The sequence below is a fragment of the Heliconius melpomene genome, chromosome 10 (assembly GCF_056956725.1).
Source record: "Heliconius melpomene rosina isolate 202511_hmr_F chromosome 10, ASM5695672v1, whole genome shotgun sequence".
Taxonomy (NCBI): domain Eukaryota; kingdom Metazoa; phylum Arthropoda; class Insecta; order Lepidoptera; family Nymphalidae; genus Heliconius; species Heliconius melpomene.
This window is the reverse complement of record NC_140398.1, coordinates 11,921,931-11,947,276: the sequence shown is the minus strand read 5'-3', so window position 1 is coordinate 11,947,276 and position 25,346 is coordinate 11,921,931. Positions and strand designations below refer to the sequence as shown.

Genomic DNA, 25,346 nt, shown 5'->3' with positions numbered 1-25,346 from the left:
GGTTTACCTTACACTAATGTTACTTGGCGTTAATTGTGGATATTGAAATTCTACATAGCTCTAAATTTTGTTTTGAATCTTATAAAATCAAGATATATTTTTTTTAATATCATGTAATTTCAATAGAGTCTAATTGGTTTTTTCATTTATCATTTATCCACGTATATCACTTGCTGACTTATCAGCAGAGCTTGTCTCGACCATTGATCGCCGAGTCGACATGAAATGGCGTTGCATTATGTGGAACTAATATTAAAAATTATACCTAATTAGCCGGTAATTTGATCAGTATTTGATCTCACCAGAACCAACATCGAATTCATGCTATTAGGTCTATGATTATAATTTCTATTTTTGTAATAAATTCTTTTTTTTTTATGAAGCTGAAATGCATGTTTCTGTATCATGCATATAGCCGAGTAGGTGGAGGTAACCTGGGGTCCTAGTGTTAAGACACTCCATTCCTATTAAAACATTTCGGTTCCCCATGTTCCACCGAATTCTGAAAACATTGCGTGTTTAGTGGCAAAGAAATGAAAATAATAAATATTCATTTCCTCCAATGGGAATCGAACCCACAACCTATCGTGTTTACAGTTTCACACTTGTGCCCCGTTTGATATTAGTAAAGCGGTAAATCAATAAAATCATAATTACGTTTGATTTTATTGATTTATCGCTTTACTAATTAACTTCGCTGCTTACGCATTTAGTACGACCAATCTATACTTAGCATATGGCATTTTTCATTTTAATTACGTTTATTAAAAAAATATTATTATCGAATGACGTTGTACTTACCTGAGTTTAGTGACGTGCTTACAATGCTAGTTTTGGCAAGTATTTTATAATTAATTGCTTTCTCAATAACTTAAACCTTGATTATATTGTTTTATATCCAAAAACACACCAGTTTTTTCTCCTCTGCCCTTTACAGTAAGAGAGTTATAGGGGTATAAGTTAGCTAGCCAGAGAAAAAGGAGCGCCTATCGCTTCAATCCCTGCATACTTTTTTCCAATTATGGTTATTAAGAAAATAAAAGATAATATACATTAATAATTTTATTTAAAAAATCGTAAGTCTTAAACCTCTTTATTTAATGAATAATCACTTATCTACTTAACTAAGGGTGCTTATACATTACACAATCTATAATTACTATTTATAAGCAAGTAACAGGTATGATCGGCAATAATAGATCGAAAGTTTTTTTAAAATCGATTAATAAAACTGTATTTATAGATTTTTAAGGCTATTCTAACCAGCTATCACATTGTTTAAGATTTTCGAGTAAAATGTATTCATGGACATTTTTAAATGGAGAATAATTAGTGAGATCTTATTCTTATCAATTCTAAATATATTTCTCTATATCTGAATTATAGGCAGATTTGTCAGTGTAGTTACACTTGTGTTTATAGACATTATATTTCCTAAAGTGATGTGCTACATATTCTTATCCCCATTAAAAGAAGCTACGACCACATCATCACACCACTATTATCACCACATCACATATTCATCCACTTTCTTAAAATCAAAATCGTATATTCTTAATTTTCTCTTTGATGCTGTAAATTGTTTGACATGTTCAATTATTAACTGACGTTAGTTAGGTGAGTACCTATAGGCTCACATATATTATGGAAGGTAGAAATATATGTATATCGTTTATATTTTGCAAATAAATGGTGGTTTAGAGTTCTATTTTAGATATTGTTATATAAATGTTAATAAGCGCAGTTATGATATGCTAGACTGAAAAACTTTCTCATGGGAAAAAATATTTAAACAAGCGAGCAGCGCCAAAAAGATACAGAGCGAAGAAAAATGTGATTTTTCAAAAAAAAATAAAACGACCTTTACCCTCCATAATAACAACATGTATACAAGTCCCTACAGGCAAGTGTTCTTGCTTACATACGTTCATAGCGTCCCAACAATATTTCTCACAGCCCCAACTATCTAAAATTACCTTATACTAACAATACTTAAATTTAAGCGTATTCTTTATAGTTTAAATATGGCTATAAAATAAATTATTTGGTGTGCTTTCTTGACATACTTAACTTATATTTTACGACCATATTACATATATATATACATATCCTACAACTGTACCGTCAAAAGGTGGGGAACTAATCGCTAGTCAATATTTTAAATTACATATTATTTAAGTCATTCGTATAAAACAATATAATCTTACGAGCTTAGTTTTTATTTACGAATAATTTATATAATAGAAGACAAGACATGAGAAGAAAATATTTGTATGAAATAATTGGACAATGTGAAGTTTTCTTCTTAACTGAAATATATTTTTTAACAATCATAAAAATATAATACACATACTAGTGGTTAATTAACATACTCTCGATCATCATTAAACAGAAAAGTAAATTAAATGAACATAATAAATGCAAAAGGCTAAAATGCTCTAACAATTTAAGTAGGTGTATCAAATAAAAATATATTTTTATTTATGAACTTAATGAACATAATAACTCAATAAAGATATAACTCTACTCGTACCTTTTAATTATTAGACTATTTTATAAATTCGTAATAGTTTTAAAGTAAGTGATTTAATACGATATTGCTACTATGGTAAAGTCAATTCTATTGAACAATGCATTTTCGGCGTAGAAATCCAATTCTAAAATGTAAAATGGGAGGGAGATTCTTCAGCAGGTGCGTAAGCTTAACGCATATACCCCACAAACAAATTCTACATTTTAGTATAAGTTTTTGATATTAGCGTATAAATAGGTAATAATCACAGAATTTACAGCACATGTTGTATTTATCAATGGTTGTGTTCATGTTTGCTTTATTATACTAAAACAAATTACGTGTTCTTAAGTAAATTAAAGCTTATTTGAAGATTGTACAATCTATTATTCTTTTTCCAAGAAGGTATTACAGTCATTACTTACGCTGAAATATGATGTTTGTAGTGAATAATAGTGCATATTTTATTTAAATGATTAAATATTTATCTGTTATTAATTAAATTATATAAGGTGCTAAAAGTAATTATATTACAATTAGCTAAGCTCTCTGTTTTTAATAATAGTGGTCATAATCGTAAAATAAAGTTGGTTGCGTAAAAAAGAAACAACCATCAATTGCTATATTTGCAAAACTAACAAAATCATTTTAACATTACAGATAAAAAATAGATATTGTAACTTTACAAATAAAAAATAGATAATAGAATTCTATATATAGATAATGAACGAATATTTGAATTATATGTAAAAATTATGGCAATTTTCAACATTAAAGGTAAAATAAAAAAAATCCGAGTAGTGAATTACTGAAAAATTTAAAAAATTAATTAATTAAAAAAAAATAAATATAAAAGAGGCATCTTTTTTATAGAGAGGTATTTTATAAAAACTAATAATAATAAAGAAATAAGTGAAAAGGACATTGAAGTCGTATAAAACAAACACCGAAACGAAAAATTGCCCAATTTTTTCTACTTTAGCTTAATAAGACTTTGGAAATTTCTTAGTAGATTACTATTTGAATATACATGAACAATTTAGGAAAAGATGTTAAAATTGTTTTTTTTTTATATAACCTACAGAGGAGAGTTGTCCCACTGTCACCAAGCCTCAGTGTAGCGGATATCGTATTCCTGGAGTTGCGGCAATCTTTTACGCAGTATTTCAAAAGCCTCCGCTGACAACTTTGTACTGTTTAAATTAAGACGTCTTAAGCTCGACAAGCCTGAAATATAATAAATTAAAATTTCAATTATTTAGGCATTACTTTGTTATGGCCATAAACCAATTTTTAAATAATTTTATTATTTACCTGACAAAGCCTCTATTCCTTTATCGGAGACGGGCGTTTCGCAAAGGTTGAGTACTTGCAGCCGCGGGAGGTGTTCCGCTATCAACTGCACGCCGCTATCCCCAAATTTTGTAGCCCACAAATTTAAATAGCGTAGCGATGGCAACTATAAGAAAATTTTATATGAAATATATATAGATTTGAGGTCGTCGTAGCATACCGTCACAGCGTCTGAATGTAAACGCGAAGGTTGTGGGTTCGATTCCTGCTGGGGTCCTAAGACGCTGCAATGCCCAATTTCGTGTTGAGTGCCGCCAATCAACACGCAATATCTGGAAATTGGGTATTGTGTGAGGAACGGAGTGTTATAGCACTAAATTATCTCTGCCTCCTTGGTATATGGGCGGGTGAGAGCGTGAAGTTAATAAAATATATATAAAGAAAATTTTCAACTCTTCAAGGCTATTCTCGTTCAAAAGTAGCTTATGAAATTTATGAACAACGATTGAACAGTAAAAAAATTCTATGACTACAAAAAATCGTAAGGTAAACATGTTTATGTGGAAAAGGCCTTGTAGTTTCATCTAATGTATTTCAATTCGTATCTTATCAAAACGAATACGTCATTCGACATTGATACAATACGAAAGGGAATAATAAAGTATTTTTTAAAAATTCTTAATGTGTAGTTTTTATCTTTTGGTTATATTATTCATAATGACTTCAATTTGTTTTTTCAAATTTAATATTTATTCATCGCCTTTGTAACGTATTTACGCCACGCCATAATTATGAGTTTAATTCTAATTTAGGCATTTTTTTTTATATTTTAAATATTTTCTTTTTCCCGCCTAATAAGACAGGGATTGGGTTTCACAAGACAACACGTAATATTTCTAAATATCAATGGAATGTGATAAGCTCAGCGTTCTATCAATAAGCTCCTCCCTACTTTGCGTAACTAACTACTTATACGAGTACAGTTAGATAGCCACCAAAATAAAAAAAAGTATAAACAAAAAATTCGCATATTTTACGATTTATTATATTTATAAACAGAGAGAACGTCCTCCGCTTTCCGGTTGAATTTTTTACATTGCGTTTTGAGTTGCGAAACTTAACACCGCGCCAAGTAGTTAGGAGTAAAAAAAAATACAATCGTTGCGTTCACAGTCAGTACCCTCGAAGGTCAAAAACTTTTGACCTTCGCTTCGCTTGATTTTCGCGATTTTTCCATTTCTTTTCCAGTTATATAAGCTTTAATTTCATTTCATAAATGTATAATTGTAATTAACCCGGATAAAGAGTTTTATTTACAAGTCTAACTTACTTTAATAAGATGATGTGCACATTCACTGGTGACGCTGGTGAAGGCGAGGCTGAGGCACTCGAGGTTGCCGAGCGCGCCCGCCTGAAGCAGCGCCGCCACGTCCGCGTCCGTCGCGCGCACCGGTAGTGCTAAACGCCGTGGACCGCCTTGGGATTGCTGCTTACGAAAAAACAAATAAAAGACAATTAAAATTAAAGTTATGGACGGGAGGTATGACTTACTGTAAAAATAATAATTATGGAGAAAAATTAAGTAGTTAAAGTTCTGGACTGGACATATAATATACTCTAAATAAAAAAAATCGATTCGTATTTGACATAAGCCATTATAGACGAATGCATTATATTATTATAGACGAATTGAGAATGGATCATCCTTTTAGAAGGCTTAAAAACATTTTGGAAAACTAAGTATATAGCAATACTGCCTTGCTATAAAGTTTACAAGCAATATCTACTTTTGTTAGTGATTTTTATTGCTGTTAAGATATAATTATAATTTACTTACGTCAAGAATATTTAATAATATTATGTGAAATACAAAGTTATTCTTAACTGAATGTCCTACGTAATAAACATATTTACACGAACAAAGAATAAATTTTAATAATGTATTTATTATTTAATTAATTAAGCAAAACTTGTTGATTTATAAACATAATTACTCAATAAGGCCATTTATAAAAATATACCGAGAAAAAAGCATTTAATTCCAGTGTATAGAATTTTCTATAAAAGAACATACCTAATTAGAAAACATGCTATACTACGAATACATATTATATAGATTATATTGCCCTTTTGCAAAAGTTTAAAAGTTCAATAACCGTTAAATAATCCTTTGACGTAGCTCAGACGTAGTAATATTTTTTGTTTATTACTTGAGGTCGATATGTCTAAACATATGTATATGTATATTCTATAAAGAGAAACTTTGGAAATTTTGGAAATAGTAACAGAGAGTTTTTGTGACTTTGGCTGTTATGCTGTCATAACATAATAGACGATGTATGAAGTATGTATGTATGTACATATATATTTTAATATATATACTACGATAACTACGAACACAGTAAAGAAATATTGGTTAATATTATTTTTTCAAATGTCGGGTTATACTTATCTACTCGTATATACCTTACTGTGTGAAAGTTTGAGTTTTATACATAAAACATAGAACTAAAACATGAAGGTAAGTACTAGGTTCCTTCTGACTACCCCTCCCGTGTGTGGAATATAGCGTGAAGTGTTTTTCAGAATAAATTTATAATATGTACTTACTGAAAATATTCAAGTATAAAATGCCTACCCCACTTGTATTTATTTATAAAGAAAAGAACTATAACTTATTATCTTTGCTTTCGGTTCTACTTCATTGTTATTTGTTTCCTATCAATTGGGTTTTCTCAGTAACGTAATGTGCAAAGATCAAAAGCGATTATATTTACGTCAAATTATCTACTTCCCGGATATTGTTTAATTTAAAGCATTTTACTTTGGTGACAATAAGTTAATTCACTAATTATAAATATGTATTTTTAAGATTCTTTTGACTATTAAGAAAAAAAAATTAATATAGTCGTATCAATATGACAAAATTATCTCAGATATTTTCTATTGACCTTAGCTCTTGGTCCCAGAGGGATTCCATCTTATAGTATGTATAGGTAATATAGCAATGCAGTAACATATTATGACACAAACGTAAGTAATAGCAAGTAATTAACAGAGTGCAGCGTTGAGCGACGTCATTCAACATACAATGCCTTGAAACTAGACGAAACGGTGTCATAACACTAGCTTTAATCTGCTATATACGAGAAACAGCTTGAGTTATATATAAAAAAAGTAATTGTTAAAAATATCTCACCAGTCTCTGAAGCGTCTGTTGTCGTTCACATAGATCTTTATAATACTGTTGTCCTAATTCAGTTCCTTGCAAAGCTGCTATAATTTCTAATTGTGTTTGTTCACCGCTCGCTATTTCCCATTCTAACATTAGGCACAAAGCTTCTAATGCTGCTGGCTAAAAATAAAAAAAAAGAAAGTTATTATTTTTCACTATATTCATAAAAATAAACTATATAATATCTGTGTATTACTTGTAAATGTGATACGTTATCTACTTACGTGTTCGGTCAAAGCGACAATTACGAAATCAGGCAGATGTTTGCTCATGCTTTGTAGAAAACTTTTTCGTTTACAGCAACAACTTAGGAGAGATTTAAACTGAAATTTTAAAATAATAAGAACATTTATCTATATTCGATTTAAAAAGGATTGCTTCATGACAAAACTTGCGTTAATAGTGGTCGCAAGCAACTCACCATATCTCCCCAGAGCTGGCATAGTTGACCGTGCGGCAGGGCCAGCAAGGGGTCCGCGGGCGCCGCGGCGCGCAGCCAGGAGGGCGGAGAAGGTCGCGCGGCGCGGGCGGGCGCCACGCAGCAGTGCGCGGCGCAACGCGGGTCGCGCACCAGCGCGTCCAGCAGCGCAGCCAGGCGCGCCGCTATGCGCGGGCATCCCATGGCGCCGGCGCACAGCGGCACTGGTTGCAGTACCCCGCCCACCACCACTAACCAGTCGTCGTATTCGCACCTGTGGTGGAAACATAATAATGATTTCGTGTTTTGACTGTACGCGATACATACAGACTAATCTATTTCATTCATTGGATAGTCCACTCATCGAGGAAAGTTACAGGTTATATTATATTGTATTTATCAAGTGAATGTTTTCAAATTGCTCGCATAATGTCCTACACAACTCTTAGTTACTTCTGTTAGACAATGCAGACGAAGCCGCAGGAAAAACTACAACTTTATAAAATTTAAAATATTATAATTTTGCTTTGCAATTTAATCGATCTCAAAACAAAGGGTTTGCGCGTTAGTCAATTCATACGTAAGGTAGTAAGGTGTCTATGTAATAACTCTCTTGTCTTGTCAAGCGGCTGGTTGTAAGATAAGACAAGCTGATAATAATATTCATAACAATAATGTCTCTATCTTAGATAATATATGTACATAGAACGACCTCGTCAAGTTTCAGCTGTTTTTATTATTAAATAGTAATTCCATCTATTGATAAAATGTATAAATGCTTAGTAATAAAATATGAAATAATACTATAACACTTTTTAGTCCTTAAAAGCCCTTCCCATATACAATACTACTATATCACTGAATTTCAATACTCATAGACTCATAGAAGAAATCAAAAAAAACCAACTAATGAATAAACCACCTCTCCTTAATATTACTTATAACTTTAATAATATCAAATTTGATGCTTACATATGCTGCAAAATATCAGCAAAACACAAAACGTCGTGTTCATCATCATCACAGACGTGCGGCGTGGCGGAGTCGCGGTAGTGGTCGTCGATGGCGGCGAGCGCCACGGACGCGAGGTTGGGCGCCGCGCGCGGGTGCGGGCAGCACGCGCCGCTGCCGTGCGTCACCTCTACGAACCGCCGGACTAGGCTTTGTCCTGAATTGTGGGCGCTAAGAGCACTGCAAATAAATATTCATTATTAGTCTATGGCTTTTTGAAAATAAATATTTATTGTCATGGAAAAAATATACATAATAAGAGATACATGTGTCATAAATTTAATTATCGCAAAAGGTCTAATTATGCTAATGAGGTTCGAAGCTCAGGAAGCTGTTTTTCAGGCGGTACAATGAAAGACAACAATTTCTCCAAATTACTGCGATCATGTTCTTTTTTTTTTGTAAGAAGGTATTTTTTGAATTATATTTATTTATTTATTTAAATAAAAATCTCGGCTAATACTAGTTTACATTTTGTGTTTATTTTATATAAATAGGTTCATGAATAATCAATATATAAAATATTTTGTTGAAATATTAATAAATTGCAGTAAAATAACAGCTATTTTATTGAGTTGACTCAAACTTAAATTTTCTGTAGTCTTTAAAATAACAATATTATTCAAAGACGAAAATAGTCCCGATTAGTAACAAAAACATTTTGCTCAAACTGGCGAAGCTCGAGGCGAGTACCTAATACTTAGTACTTACTACGGACTACCTTAGGTTATATATTATGTATCTGTTGTTTATTTTATTATAAATCTATCAGTAAATATTGTAAATTTATTTTATTGTATTGTATTGTATTGTACCTAATACTTAGTAATTAAGTATGCTAATACAAATGTATATTTAGGAGTGTACGCGTCCTTGACATAGTTCTTAATGATTGAATAAATAAAGCTACATTTCAATTTCAAATAATTTTAACTCCAACTAGTTTGTTTAATGTCAAGGGCAAGAAATTTAGGGAGTTAAAAGTATTCTCGAGTTTACTTTTTATATAGACCGGTCACTTAAATGAAAGAACTACTTACTTATTTAACAAAAATATAAACTTTACATGAGTGATAATATGAATAAATAAAAAAATATAATCTCCCTTGACGTCGTCGCGATGTTAATATAATTTATCATTGTGAAGTTCATAATTGAGATTATCTCAACTGTTTTAATTTTAAGAATTCTTTATTTTGAAGAATTTATTTCAATCAAAATAAACAATAACCTAAGAAGCAAATTTACTTGAAAACAAATGAATTATTAGAATAAGCGATGACGAATTTTGACTTTAACTGAATAAATGATAAACGAGCTTGGTTGGTCTAAGTTCTTGATTAATTCATATATTTTTGATACATTTTAAATAAGAGTTTCTAAGCTTCACCTAAGTTAAAGAGCAAGTAACAATGTCTTGAGAACTCAGCAGAAAGCTGGGAACGAAGTGTCTTAGCAATAGGATTCCTCTGTCTTCCCAGCTATATACGGAATACAGCTTAACGCTCTATTCCGAATATAGCGATCTGCATCCCGTTGAAAAGAAAAGAAAAATTCAATAATGAAATAACCTTATGTAATCTCTAACAAACTGCCTGGCGTGGGGCGCCTTGCCGAAGTCGACGTTGCGCGTGAGCACGCGGCGCACGGGCGGTGCCAGCGCGGGCAGGGGCGCGGCGCGCGGCCGCCGCCGGCACAGCCGCGCCAGCAGCGCGCACAGCTCGCCCGTCACGCCGCGCTCCGCTAGCAGCGGCGCCGCCACGCTCGACACGTTCTCCGCCCACTCTTCCCAGTCACAGCTGTCTTTGTTCTACAAAATTTATTATTTTTTTATTTATATATCTAATACCTATTACATATGTAACTACGTATTATATTTATTTATTTCTTGAGACTACAAAGGGTTACCACATATTTTACATTTAAAAGTAGGATACGTTGAAAATTTGACACCTAAATTGGGTACTTTTAAACGTTTTATCACAACCTCGACCGTTCATTATTATTGTATCGTATTGACGTCACAGCTTACATTATTTTGTATATTTGTTCCTCAATTACTACAGCGCTTGTCGCTTATACTAATTAAAGCTGTATTTGTTAACGAGTTGATAATGATGCTGGCAGATAAATACATTAACTACGTCAATGACTCTCGACGACTACCTGTTCAGTGCTTGTGCTCATATGTTACAACAGAATTTACGACTGAAAGATTGTTTTAAGAGAACAGCGAGGAAGTTAATAGTATAAGATGCAAAACACAAAACCGCCGCCACGTTTTATAAATATTTACAATTAATTTGAGCTCAAATTCAGCTTACACGCGTTGACGCCAATGTGCACTGATATTATAAAGAACTGTTTGTTTGTTATATTTACTTGTATTAAGATTATGGATGAAATTTAAAAGTTTTTAACTCATTTGATACACAATCGGATTTCACCAATTATTTACCTTTATTTTAAGAAAGTAGATATTATACTGTAGAACTTAAACAATGAAAATAAAGATTAGAACAATTATTATAAAGCATGACTATAGGACTATATTTTTTTACATTCACGCTGATCTCCACATGGTAGGCAGAGGGGACCTAGTAATCATATGGCAAGACACTCCGTTCCCATTAAGAAACTTCCGTTTCCAACTATCCGTCAAATACTTCGAAAATCAACACCGCGCTTTTCCCTCTTTACCAGGGCGAGGAAAATGAAATTATCAAATACTTAATTTCCTCAAGGGGGCTCGAATCACCAGCCTATTTACAGTTGCACGCCTGCGCCCCTGCGCCGATACTGGACTATAATTTTAACTAAAATATATGGAAAACTAAATAAAATTTTTTTTAGACCATATAGGTCAAACCGGGTAGGACAACTGTTACAGTATAATATGCACTATTTATCGACGCTGTCAATTAAAGTTTGCGATAATGTGCCGTATATCTAATTAATGAAACCACTATTATAAATGATATTACGTCAATGGCTGTATCTGTTTTGCATAGCGTGTAAATGTAATAAAAACAGATAGTTTAAACATTTTTTTTTATGTTCAAGGCATAAATAATTAATGAACTTTTACAGACGCCAGCAATTAAATAATAATTATATTATGAACTAAAATAAAATTTATAAATAATTATAAAAGTTTTTTTATCTTAATTACCTCTGAGAGTAAGTCCGTGAGAATCTGTAACGGAGCCCGCGTCACATTTTCATCTTGTAATGGCGTTGTCATCGCAAAGTCTACCATATTCTAAAATGCAGAATGATGAATTATTATTATGTAAATTTGTATTTAAAGTTTCTGAAATAAATTCAATGACTTAGGCACCAAAGTTAACAGACAGCTACTTTGTATTCATAATATTAATACTCCTATTCAGGTTCCATAATCCTGGACGTATGTAAAATGAAGAAATGAAATAAAGAAGTAATTACTTTAATTTATTTAGGTATTCATGATATATTTGAGTTCCAAGACGAAGTTTTATTAATAACTAGCGGACGCGCGCCGCTTCACTTGCGTATTTAGGAGTAAATTCTAATAACCCATGAAACATGTGTTCAATTAAATATTTTTAAGAGTCTAAATTTCAAATTTTATAAAAATCGGTGGCGATTTAAAGATTTTTCCATACAAACTTTCAACCCCTTATTTGTATCCTTAAGGGGTGAATTTTAGAAAATCATGAAACCAATGTTCAATTAAATATTTTTAAGAGTCTAAATATCAATTTTTATAAAAATCGGTGGCGATTTAAGACTTTTTTCATACAAACTTTCAACCCCTTATTTGCATCCTTAGAGGAAGAATTCTAGAAAACGATGAAACACGTATTCAATAAAATACTTTTAAAAATCTAAATTTCAAATTTTATAAAAATCGGTGCCGATTTAAATTTTTTTCCATACAAACTTTGAACCCCTATTTCACCCCTTTAGGGTTAAAATTTTTCAAAATCCCTTCTTAGTGGATGTCCAGATTACGAAACTAAACATCTGTCCAAATTTCAAGTTTCTACCATCAGCGGTCATGGCTGTGCGTGCGTCTTACCTCAGTCAGTGAGGACAAGTCCTTTTATATATATAGATTATACCAATACTTTGCCCAAAAATATATGTACTTCATTGTTACCTCTAGTATGTATGTACGTTTTAATGTTTATTGCTGGCAATAAACATTAATTAAAAAAAAAAAAACATTAATTAAATTTATGATTTTATTTAACGTGAACTACGTAAATTAATATGGAAGGAAACAGTAAATTATTAAATTGATACTATATAATTATGGTATAGCGTTTTGTATAGGTACATATATGTACTATATATTGAAATTATTACAGCACTTACCTTAAGTTCTTTTAAAACGACTTCTTTTCTCACTGATTTTGTTAAAAAGTTGCGATATCTAATCATGTTTCTCTGAAAGGGAAGAATATTATTTATTTATTGCGATAATATAAATCAATATAAATAAAGAGACAAATAAAGATACATAAATATTTCACTTACTCTCCAAACAATTGAATAGTACCATTGGTCCCTAGTGTAAGCGTCGTTAGCCTAAAAAAATAAATCAAATATAACGATTCTTTTCAAAACTACTTTCAATTTAACTTATAATTATGTTGAATGAACTACGAACTTGTAGGAGAAGAGAACCGTGTGGCATGACGATACGCAGACAATACTTCCTAGCTGGGTCCCAGCGAGAAATACAGTACACTTCTTGCATGCAGCTGTACGAAAGCGGATGTTCAAGCAATCCCGAAGGCTGTAATAAAATTTACATATTACATTTTAATTATCAAGTCTTCATTCTCATGGCTTCGCCCGGGTTTTTGGCTATTTCATATCTGTTATAGGGATAGGTACCCGCGAGCGGTTCTTTTGAAATCGGTAAGTATAGATGTATGTGGAAAAACTTTGTAAAATTTGGAATTAGTTTAAATAATATAATATATCTTAATTATGTCTAATTTGCTTCCGTTATGATGAATCTTAAAAACTTTAGTATGTTTTATAATTCTGTATTTAATTTACTTACAAACATACATACTTATTAGTTATTATATAATAGCTATCACCAAATCCTCAATACATAGTCTATTCTACATAATTACATCAATAATAATTAAACTATCCATCTATATTCACCGGAGATACCAGTCAACCAAATTAATCGATCGTCGCTATTATTATATATACTCGTAGATAGGTACGTATGAGGATTAACAAAAGAACGTATAAATGAATGAGGATATTTTTTATTCTACGCTTATTACGTTCGTGTTGTTTGTTTTATTATCAGTTAACAGGTGACAAATACAATATGTAATCATTTGTAATGAATGTATCGACAGTCGACGTATGTCTCATGTTTAGGGTAAGAATAATGTAAGCCAGATCGCTTTGTGTTTTTGCTAGTAAAGTAGATACGCGTTTTACGTTACGGAGACGGAGCATTGGCCGGCGGGTCCCGAGGTTGCTCGTGACGTCATTATGCTCATCCCATGCATGTTTGCTGGCCTGGTCCGCGCGAGTGGCCTTTTAACTTACAGTACCTATCTCGTTCACCTTCGGTTGCTTTATATTTACAAAACCATGACCTTTTGTACTATTTTGTACCTACTACATATTTAAAAAAATATATATATACATTTACGTTTTATATGTAAAAATTAAATATAGATTTAATAATTAAATTTTCATTCAAATATTACAAAATACAATTAATATTACAATAACCATACCTACGTGCAATATGACGTCAATAATAAAGTGATTAGTCATATCGATAAATATTTTGACTTTTGTAAGCTATAAGCACAATAAGCGAAAATATTAAGGTGCATTGCAAATTCCTTGGCAAGTGTTTTTCGTATTCGATGTCAAGGAATAGATAAAAGATATTTATTTGTAAAAATATTTTTTTCTAGGTACCCAGTGTATGAGTACCCACCCATATGTGGTAAATAAATGATGGTATTTTTGAGTTCGTTATGGAGAAGATGGTTATAATTAGCCTTGTAAAATGTAAACATGAAACATTATATCTATAGGTCATACGGTATACCTAACGTGACCATTCTTTCGGTTGGAAGAATAAACAGGACGTTTATTTTTCATTAAGTAGCAATTATATTTATTTTTACTATTGTATTAAAATATAATATTTGACTATTTCATGTAGAATACGACAGTGCTTGTGTTTTTTTTGGCGCTTGCTATCCAACGTGACCATTCGTCGTTCGACTTAAAACAGGATATCGGTTTTATAATTTTTAATTATTTTTAACTATTTTCGTTTTTTAGACGTCTGATAGTGATTTCGTTTTTTTAAAGATTATATTATTTTTATTTATTTTATTAAATATTATTTTTTTAAAGGTATATAATATAATTGATACTTTCATAAATAATTGAATTATTTCCATTCAGTTACCTTTTGACAATAGCTTACCGTGATAGTCGCGGCGAAACTTGTTTTTATCGACCGAATTTACGTGTCATTTCGAAAAAACGGGACATTTGTACGTCCCTGTGCCCAAGCAAAATACGGGACTGTTCCGTTCAAAACGGACCATCTGGTCACGTTAGGCACACCCCATAACATAATAGCGCGCGAGTGTTTTCGTTATCTGCTCATTGACCTCATTGAATTAGTGATAAAAAAACTGTACCTTTCTATGACTTACAAGTCTAATTAATCCGTATTTTATAAATTTCATACATATATTTTTAATACCTCAGGATTATTGAGATTAGATAATTAAAAGTATGTTTCTAAAATGACACAGTGTTTGACAGAGGCCAGACAATTATGTTCTTAAGTTCAAAGTATATACTAAAAGTACGTACGTACATAAGTCTCCACTTTGTAGTATTTAGCTACTTTGGCAATAATTTTAAATTTGCTAATAACAGCTTCAGCTTCTACCTACCTCCCGCATGTAGCAGGGAGGCAAAGAGAGCTTTGTGTTAAGATACTTCGCTTACCACTTTCCACCGAACTCTGAAGGCATTGCGTATTGAGTGGCGGAATTCAACGCCGTGCTTTGCCTCGACACCAGAGCGAAGAAATATAAATATTAAATATTTCATCTAGCTACCAAACCAAATAGAAATTGTATAAATGTTAATATAACAATTATAAAATTTCTAATAAATTCGTACAAAAACACGTATCTGATGAGTAATCGGATTGACGTATATTTAAATTTATACAGCTGTAAAATATACCACTAGCTATTTAAACATATACAACTGTCGGTGAAAGTTTTTATACCCTATAAGTACATGTTAGTAAAATATTTATTTATAAATATGTTTTTGTTTGTTGTAAGTGCAAACGCTATTTACAATTTCATAAAGCTTTATGAAATTTTAATTTTATAGCTATAAAAGACTATTTAAAAGCCCTGTCACGCAATGCCTCGAAAAAGCAGAGTGTTGTAACACTAAGCCCCCTCTGCGTACCCTGCTATGTCCGAGATTTGTTTTACATACATAAACGTCTCGGTTATTATAAGTATTACTTACAGTTTTTGATACAATGTGGTCTTCTAATAAGCATAACATATGAGTTTCCCATCTTCTAAAAAATTTTGCACCTAGAATTTTATCTACGACAGTCCGGGTATGCTGAAAACAGCATACTCTAAGAGCGCCCTCGCTGGCCAATTTGTAGCGTGGACCTGGTGGAGGCACTGGCGCTCCGGCCGAGTTCCCGCTTTTGGTCCCACTGCTGTCAGCACAGCATTCTGGACTTGATCCCTGTCAAAATAAATATAGACAGTCAGTATTTTACCTTAGTCCCGGAAAATAGTCTTTTATAAATGAAACTTCTTGTATTGTAGAATAATTGAATAAGTATAAAAAATTTGGTATATAAATATCTTTTGGAATATAATAATAATTGTAATAAAAGAAAGTTAATCATTTACAAAACAGAATAAATATTTTTACTTAATGAAATAAAATGAAAGATTTAAGATAAATTTTATGTAGGTAAGTTCATATTGTCTTTGTAACATTGGAGTCGAAAAACTTTTTAAAATATATTACAAAGGCAACTAAAAAAAACAGAGTTGTACCACAGTATAAAATACAGACGGACAAACGATAGCCAAGATTTAACAGTTGGCTAAGCCACTTAAACGACGTAGACATAAATAACAATACCTTCGTAATTTTCATATGGAATTCCAAATTTTTATATATATATATATCTTTTTTATTCACATCCTCCCAGTTACAGGCATTGTATGTTAAGAATCGATATTCTTGACTGCACTTTATCTAACCGAACTATCCATTTTTAGTTAAAACCATTGCGTATTGCGTAATTGAACTCCAAGTCATATTATACAATCAGACATGACTTCTACGCCAGGATTGATATTTATTTAACGAATACGAAATTGTACGCCATTTGTAGCGCAGGAGCACAACTGTAAACGCGACTGGTTGTGGGTTCCATTCCCACTTGAGGAAATTAAATATTTAAAATATTCATTTCTTCGCTCTGGTGCCGAAATTGAAGAGTGGTGTGTATTAACACTAAGCTCCCTCTGTCTACGCTGCAACATGCGGGAAACAACCTAAAGCTGAACTCAAAGCCATAGCCGTAGTGTACAATCGGACATGTCTACGCCAAGATCAATATTTATTTAAAAAGTATTTAAAATTGTGTACAAATAGTCTACACAGATAAAAAATAAATCAAACAATATTTCTATGTCATACCACTTTTTAGGTCACAATCCAGTTTCTTATAACAAACGATGATGATAAAAAGATTATTGTTGTGCATTTCACAAAGTTTCACTCATATCACTTTCACATAACGTACGTCACTCACGGTTGAACTGTGATATTTATGTATGGATATTTTTAACTTATTAAATACTATATTGCTTCTTTGTGAAATAATTCTTTAAATGATATAAATAATTGAGCTAAGTAATAAATTTACGCTCAAACCAATTTAAATGGCGTCCAGTCAGTTTCCATTTCCAGCCATTTAATCACACATATTAAATTGTCTAAAATATTAGAATGTATCGCAAGTTTTACAAATTACAAAAAAGCCGCTAATTCAAGTGAGATAAGAGATAAAAGCGTTCTGGCTAAACTAAGCTTGAATTTCAGAAAAAGCTCGAGACCTCCAATTTTTGTACGGAACACTCGGTGGGCGAGCACGACTCGCGCTAGTCCTGTTTTTTTATTTAATTTAAAATAATAATGTTAGTAGAACACGAAATTTATTCTGATTACAAAAAAAAAGTGTAGTTCAAGCGGGCGAAGCCGTGAGCTGATCACTAGTTAAAATATGAGATTTTCAGAGCTGAATATATTAATAGGTAAATTAAAAATAGCTTAACATCAACAAAAACAAAATTCCAAAACATCTACAAGAAATAAAATAATATTTATAATACTCGTGCCGTTCTATTTTGCGGTGGCTTTCCCAACAACAAGTGTTAGGCGTAACCAAATCGTCATCAGTGTTTTCCTGTACATAAGCTCGGTTAATCATAATATCTGAGTGCATGGCATCACTTATACGTACTTACACGTAAATATTGTACTTTTACGCTAAAATACAAATTCAAAACGATGTTGTCAAATTTTCATAGAGAAATTAGAGTGAATTACATAAAAATATTTAACTTGATGTAATATATCCTTCCTCGATAAATGGACTATGCAATACAATAAGATTTTTTTCAATTTGAACTAGTAGTTTTTGAGATAACAGCGCTTAACCAAATAAATTTTGAGCTTTATTGTATTAGCACAGTCTTCGTACCTACATAAACAGTTGTTATTTATTAAAAAATAAACTTTAAAAGACATTTATAACGACATGTTTTTATTTCTAAAAAACTAAATCCCTACCAGTTTTGTTTTGTACTTGGAAGATATTTAAAAACAATGTTATTGGGGACCTTAATTGAACTTATAGAACTGATAGAACCCAAAACAATGATTTTTAAAATCGTCTGTTTGTCCCTTTGTCTGTGCGTTTGTTATCGCTAATCTCAGAATCGACTTAAACGATTTAAATGCAATTTTCACTATTGGATTCTGGCAAGCTTCCGAAAACATATAGGGTTTATTCTATTACAATCGGTTCATAAATAATAAAGTTATGCCAATTTAAAGTATTTAGTTCGACAAATTTGCTGATTGCTGTAACAGTTATTTTATTCAACTGCTTTACTGAATTGGCTAAATTTTTAGTTTTCAATTCCTTTATTAATATTTCTATTCTATTCTATTTCTATACACGGGCCCACTAGTAATTAATAATAGTACAATTAGTTTAACAGAATTCATATACCAAACGAAGGTGGGGCAGTGTTTATCCGAAATGAAATTGACATAAGCGCTTACTAACTAGCAAATAAATGTCCGTTTTGACGTCAGTCGCGGCCTTGTGCTTCAGCCATATAGGTAGATTTTAATTACAAAATAATTAATTGTTAGTTAACTTATTTATATAATTCATTATATATAATTAACCATAATTGAGTCATTAAAGAGCAGTGAAAGCATAAAGGAAAAAATACACATTATTTTGTCAATATTAAGCTTACCTCCTACGAGTTGTACCTATAATTTTTGTATTTTCAGTTTTCGTAATATAAAATACAATAAGGGAAGACATCAACAACCCACATGTAACTGATGTTTGTTTTTAATACAAGGTGCCTCAAAAGAAATTTTATATTTATAAATATCATTAAAAAAAAAACTAAGTAGTTTATTAGTAAAATGTTTATTTATTTCTAAAATACGGACTTTGGGAATTTATTTTTTAAAAGTAATATCATCCAAACCTACTACTTGAAAATATTAAGTATCTACTAATTATTACTTAATTATTATTATACAATATATTTATTGTTATTAAGAATAATTAATATGTATTATAATTGAAGTTAGTTTTAAATAAATCATTTTTGTGGAGGATTCAGGAATGATACATTTCCATTACATAACACCACATTTAAGTTTGAACTTTTATACAGCTTATAATGTTATAGCTATAATTCGTTTGTTATACAGCTGTAGAGTTTTGATTCACGTGCTAAATGTCCGATAAATCAAATGTACTATTTTCAAATTACTAAAAGAATAATAATAGTCCATTCCAGTGGAGCTTCAAATCTGAATTAAAGAAAAAAATCTTTAATTAAAAAATGAATAATAATATGCATAGCAAAACATATAATTAATATACTTAATTATGAATAATAAGATCAATATATTTTTAATATAATATTGATCCCGTGTCGTTTTTCTACGGATGGCCCGAGTGTCATAATTGGTATTTTATCTACCGGTACTAATAAATACTGAAAGACTCATAAAAATATGTAATAATTATATATTTTATATTTCGAAGCATATGATGGCACGACCTTTTAAGATCGAATTTCCTATAAAGGTAAAATATGTGTAGGATCGACAGGGACACATATTAATGATCAAAGAGAGCTTTGATCAATATTGCTGTGAATGTTGCTTGACGTCACGGAGACTGACGTGACGGGCTTGTGCGAACTGTTATAACAACGTTAACTTAGCATGTCGTGACTGATGCCGTCTCGCGGTACGTAAGCTATGCTTGTATGGCATTAATCGTTGGCATAATGTGACTGTTGCTCTACGGCTTGGTATATGGTTAGTAGGAGTAGGTGTATGATGCTATTTTATGTCCTAGTGAATGGGGTGTCAGTTACAATTTCCTTCTCTCGTAACAAAACAAAGTGCGGCGTTAAGTTTCGCAACTCAACACGCAATGCCCCGAAAATTTGGGGGAAAGGTGGGAACGGAGTCTTAACACTACGTTCCCTCTGAATTTATCTACATTACAGTAAAAGAAATGTTTATTAAAGTTGTAATAGATAATAGCTAGACATAATTTGGTTATAATTATGTATTTAGTTACTTAAGTGGACTTGCTTAATATAATCGTTGAATATATATTAAAAAAAAGATTCCCCCAAATTGAGAACCTCCTTTCTTTTAAAAGTCGGTTAAAAACGGAAAATGGACTTCCATAAAACGGGAAATAAATTAATGTCTCTTGTAGATGTACAATATCTAAACTAGCAAGTATACATTTTTAAAATAAAAATCGAGGTAACAAGTAAATAATATAATATCCTAATATAATATTATAATGTACTATAACAGATATGCCTGAAATTCATAACAACATAGGTGAGTACTATGAAACGTATATTATATTTTTTATTATGAAAGCACAAGAGATGCAGGGTGGGTCAGAAGCCGGGTCACTGTACGGGCGCCCCACAAACATGTCTTCCTGATGACGTCGGTTCTAAAATTTGGGTCATGAGGGCGCGAGGTATGAGTCTCGCTTCAATCGACCCGAATAGCTTATCGAACCGAAAGCGAGCTGTCTTTCAGAAAATAGAAACAAGCTGACATAATAGCGATGATAAAATCATATAAGATGTTTATGATAACTTAAATAAACCATCGAAAGCATAACGACGATATGAAAGAAAATATTTTTATTTACGCCAAATTTATTCTATTATTGGAGTGTAATGTAATAGTTGCTGACGTCGTACGTCCTCAAAATAATATTATGTAAGGATAAATATCTATAACCTTTTACTATGTAAAAATAAAGATGTTATGTAACAATTTTGTTAGTAAAATAGTTGTCACGTCAAACAACGCACTTATATAAATTTTCTACAAGATAAACTAATAATGTTTTATTTGCAATACAAGTATATTCTGTCGTTAAAATGTTTATGGTATTATGATTGTTTGTGAAAGATCACTCACCATTACTGGTAAAATCGTCTTAGGGTATTGCAATTGAATTTGGTCCTATCAAGACACGCGTCAGTCAGCTTTTCCAGCCAAGTTTAAAAGTTGGACACGCGCGATGTATATTTTACACAAACTATTTGAAGCTACTTTTGAGCTCCTCGTAATTCACAACCCAATTAATCCACATCCATGAAATTTTACAAGTTACTTAAAATCCCTTAGCTTATGATGTATATCGAATTTCAACAATTAAATTGAAACGGTTATTGATACATTAACGTTTAAAACCGGCATTTTTGTGACTGATTCACTCACTGATCGAGCACTTAACCCACTTCTAGACAACCTAGAAGCTTGATATTTCGTACCAAAGTATACAATCATTCATATATACAGGAAAAAATGTGAATTGATGGTCATTTGCTTAAGAAAGTAAAAAAAAAGTATGAAAGTTAGTTCAAGGAAAATAATTTTAAAAATAACAAAGTAGTCATGATTGATAATAATTATTTTACAAAAATTAATGATATCATCAAAGCATAAACGTGAAATGAGAGCCAAGTTTTAAATGTTAAATAGTATTTCATCAACAAAGAAATGGGAGATCTATATGAGTGCCGAGTTAAGTGTTCACTCGGGATAAAATTCAAGTTTTAAATTTGACTTGGCTATTTTTACCAACAGGCACCAAACCTAATATTAATCTAATAGTTTAATACAAGCTAAAAGTACTTGTAAATATAATTAAGCCAGTATATGTACCTGTTTAGAATTTAAGTTTTATCCCGAGTGTATACAGAACTCAGCACTCATATAGATCTCCCATTTTTTTTGTTTGTGAATTTGAGAACGACGCATTACTTAACTTGGCTCTCATTTTAAATTTACTTTTTTAATAGTATATTTTTTTAATTCCTTAACTTAGAATCTTTTAATATGTACAATAAAAAAGTTTTATCGTTAGTAGTATTATAAAATGACATACACGTGAGTAATTAAAATTGACTTCTTAAAATTACTTTTAAAAATATAAACAAAATTGTAATTATTATCAGGTGAATTTCAATCAAGCAACAATCTGAAGAATAGGCAAGCTATATAATTTCATTTCTTTGTAATTTTACAATTTTAAATTTTCTTAGGCTTCAGAAGCAATATATCAGTAGCAGACTGGAACCAATCAATGAACATTCCACAATCCAGCACGTGGTTGACATGTAGCGGGCGCGTGCTCCCTCAATGAGACTAAACTAATCTAGTATAGTTGACCATTTCTTTATCTGGATATTTGAATTAAGTTGTTTTATTTATATATCAATGCAATAAAACATGAAAGATGTGTTAACATTTTCTTTAGCAACCTGGGGTTTTTATTTTTAACGTGGCTGTCATAAAGATAAACTGACATTAGCCAGAAACATCAAATAAACACATTCGTTTGGTGATAAGTATGTTTTACGCGTTTGTGGCTGTGGCAAAGTAGGGCCTGCACACCGTGGTCGCGCGTTTGTACCTAACTCGAAGTACGAGTATTATTTATATTTGAATTATTTAATTAATAAAATAATTCAAACACACAATGCTTCTGTTTCGGCGGAAAATAGACAACAGAGAAATCAACTGGTTATCTACACCTCTGAGTAAGGTGAAAGATGCGTATAAATAAAATAATGTTGTTCAGTTGAGCGCAATCTCGCAAAACAAATATTTGTAAAGTGCTTGATAAACAGAAACAATTACAACGTTCCGGCCTAACTAAATCCAAAACCATTTGAAATGCTTATGTATTCAATAGCATTGAAGATATATTTTAGACAGCGACCGGCAACGCTCTTATGACGTCAAGAAACTTGATTTATACGATAAATATTCTGAGGCTCTTCAACCGCGAATAAAACTGTCGATAATAAACTTATCAAAATATATAATTTCAAGCCTAGAGTAATGTGTGCATATTTTTTTGGTGTTTATTATTATTATTTTCTGTAATGACCGTGGAAAATTGTCCTACGTTATGGCATTGTTTCCTGCGAGTGCTATCAACTTATCAGTGACGTAAAGAAAGCATTAAATAACGTTTGCTGTGAAGGAAAATACATCTCGAGCTGTTGGGCATAGTCCATTTGTTTTTGTTCAATCTGCGATTGTGAAATTCCCAGTAATCTTGCACACTTGACGAGACTCCGATTAGACAAACCACATACGGTAATCATTTTTTATATGGGTTTTATAAAACACTAGCGGCCCGCTCGCGGTTTCACCCGCGTGAACTATGTTATTATTAATTTCTGTCTCCATGGCTACGTCCTAGTGACGTCCATGCAAAATTTGAGACTCCTAGCATTTGTAGTAACGAAGTTTCATACAAACTTTCGACCCCAAAAACAACCCTTTAGAAGTCGAATATTGCAAATGCCCGTCTTAGCGAGCACCTACGTCCTATAAATAACTCCTATGCAAAATTTGCGATTTCTAGCACTTGTAGTTTCTGAGATTTCGTGATGAGTGAGTGACCTTTCGATTTTATATATGTAGATATATATCTAATAATGTTTTTATTTAAAAAATAATATAAATATAGTATAGTAAAAAAGGAAAATTTGAATTGAAACTACAACAAAGAATGAATTATTATTAGGTTCGCGATGTTAAATATATCGAATAAATATTGAAATTCGATTTTTTCTTTAACGATATTAAAGAAAAAACTTGAAGTGTCAATATTGGCTGATTGATCATATTAGCATGTAAATTTTTGAAATACCCAGTATGTAAACTAAAACAAATATGTACAAATGAACATAAAACACTTACAAAATAATCTGCTGAACTCTGATCAGCTAAGGAAGGTGTGAGTAGACAGCTTGGCGAAGGTGGAGCGGTTGCGGCTGGCGGTGGCGGTGCCAACGAAAGCAATTCTCCAGCTGAAGCGGACATGTTACTCGCTGCAGCTAAACTCCGGAGGCGGTCAGCGAGATCCGTATGACCACCATTAAATGTTTTCACTACACCATTGCACACGTCATCAGCACTGAGATTATTAATGATTCGTGGTCGACGAAGTTTTCTAGATGCCGCGCGCCATCTCCGTAGCCGGCAGGCAGCATTATTAAGCACCTCGTCTGTCTCCTGATTCTGAACTGGTTCTTCATCAGACTGAACTATGCCGTCTGCATCTGTTAATTCATCAATAAAAGGCAGTTTTTGTTCCACGTTGGAAGGAGAAGGCCCGTCTTCAGTTAGTACCATATTAGGAGGACCCAAAAAATCCCTTAAAGCGAATGCTAGCCTTTGGTCAGCATTAAGACCGGGTGGCGCCCCATTTTTGCCTGACTCAGTTGCGACATATTTAACTTCTTCGTTTTGATTCTCTTTCGATTGATTTTTATACGCAACATCTTCGTTTGAATTTAGGTCTACTTTTATTTCTTGGCTATAAGAGGGCATCACGACAACTGCTAAAGCTGCTTATATTATAAACAAAAAATCATGATCGCCTCGCCGCCTAGATATATTTTTACACTCCGATATATGTACATTCCTTTATAACACGCTTTATGAATACAAAATATAAGGTTTTCACATTTTATCGCTATACTAGTATAAATTTAAGATGTCCAAACGCACTTTGTGGGACTAATGTGGAAAAACGATAAAAGTCGACGAGAGTACTATCATATTGCATACACTTCACTGTGCTCAACCTTGCTGAAAATCAACTTGGAAAGAAATTGATATAAGACAATCGATTACCCGCAGAAAACCTACGAATTTTATGCGTCAAACCGTAACACAATTGTTTCGAATAAGTCAAACTGTGTGCGCTAACTGAGCACTTGAGCAGCGACTGCGAGCACTACCTACTGGCTAGCGCCGTCATAAAACTATACATATATCGTATCGTCGACTGGAGTTTTTTCTTGTTTATATTGACGTACATTCAACATGCGCAAATGCGGACGATATACAGCGCCCTCGAGTGGTAATACTGAATCAGACGAGTGGCTCCATCTATAGCAATTTATTTAAACTATATTTAA

The 25,346-nt window shown here is 32.1% G+C and overlaps 1 protein-coding gene across 2 annotated transcripts; it reads right to left on the bottom strand.

Moving 5' to 3' along the window:
• Positions 1-1,049: 1,049 nt before the first annotated feature.
• On the bottom strand, positions 1,050-25,198 carry LOC146535662 (C-Maf-inducing protein-like). 2 transcript variants are annotated; one of them, XM_085190768.1, is made up of 14 exons: positions 24,121-25,198; positions 16,024-16,257; positions 13,127-13,255; positions 12,994-13,044; positions 12,832-12,903; positions 11,642-11,731; positions 10,041-10,279; positions 8,431-8,649; positions 7,462-7,732; positions 7,265-7,363; positions 7,005-7,160; positions 5,136-5,294; positions 3,827-3,971; positions 1,050-3,739 (listed from the first exon to the last, which is right to left on the bottom strand). In XM_085190768.1, the coding sequence occupies exons 1-14, from the start codon at positions 24,751-24,753 to the stop codon at positions 3,615-3,617; spliced, it is 2,622 nt and encodes an 873-aa protein (XP_085046894.1). In that variant the 5' UTR covers positions 24,754-25,198; the 3' UTR covers positions 1,050-3,614. The 2 variants fall into 2 exon arrangements, with proteins under 2 accessions (XP_085046894.1, XP_085046895.1); XM_085190769.1 differs by having other exon boundaries at positions 5,136-5,291; positions 24,121-25,196.
• Between the last annotated feature and the right edge of the window lie 148 nt (positions 25,199-25,346).

Bases quoted from the DNA above. Each gene is read 5' to 3' on its own strand.
- LOC146535662 (XM_085190768.1), bottom strand. From the start codon at position 24,753: ATGCCCTCTTATAGCCAAGAAATAAAAGTAGACCTAAATTCAAACGAA. The intron at 11,732-12,831 runs GTAAGTGCTGTA...TCTGCATTTTAG, and splicing joins TCGTTTTAAAAGAACTTAAG to AATATGGTAGACTTTGCGAT. The intron at 3,740-3,826 runs GTAAATAATAAA...ATTATATTTCAG, and splicing joins AGGAATAGAGGCTTTGTCAG to GCTTGTCGAGCTTAAGACGT.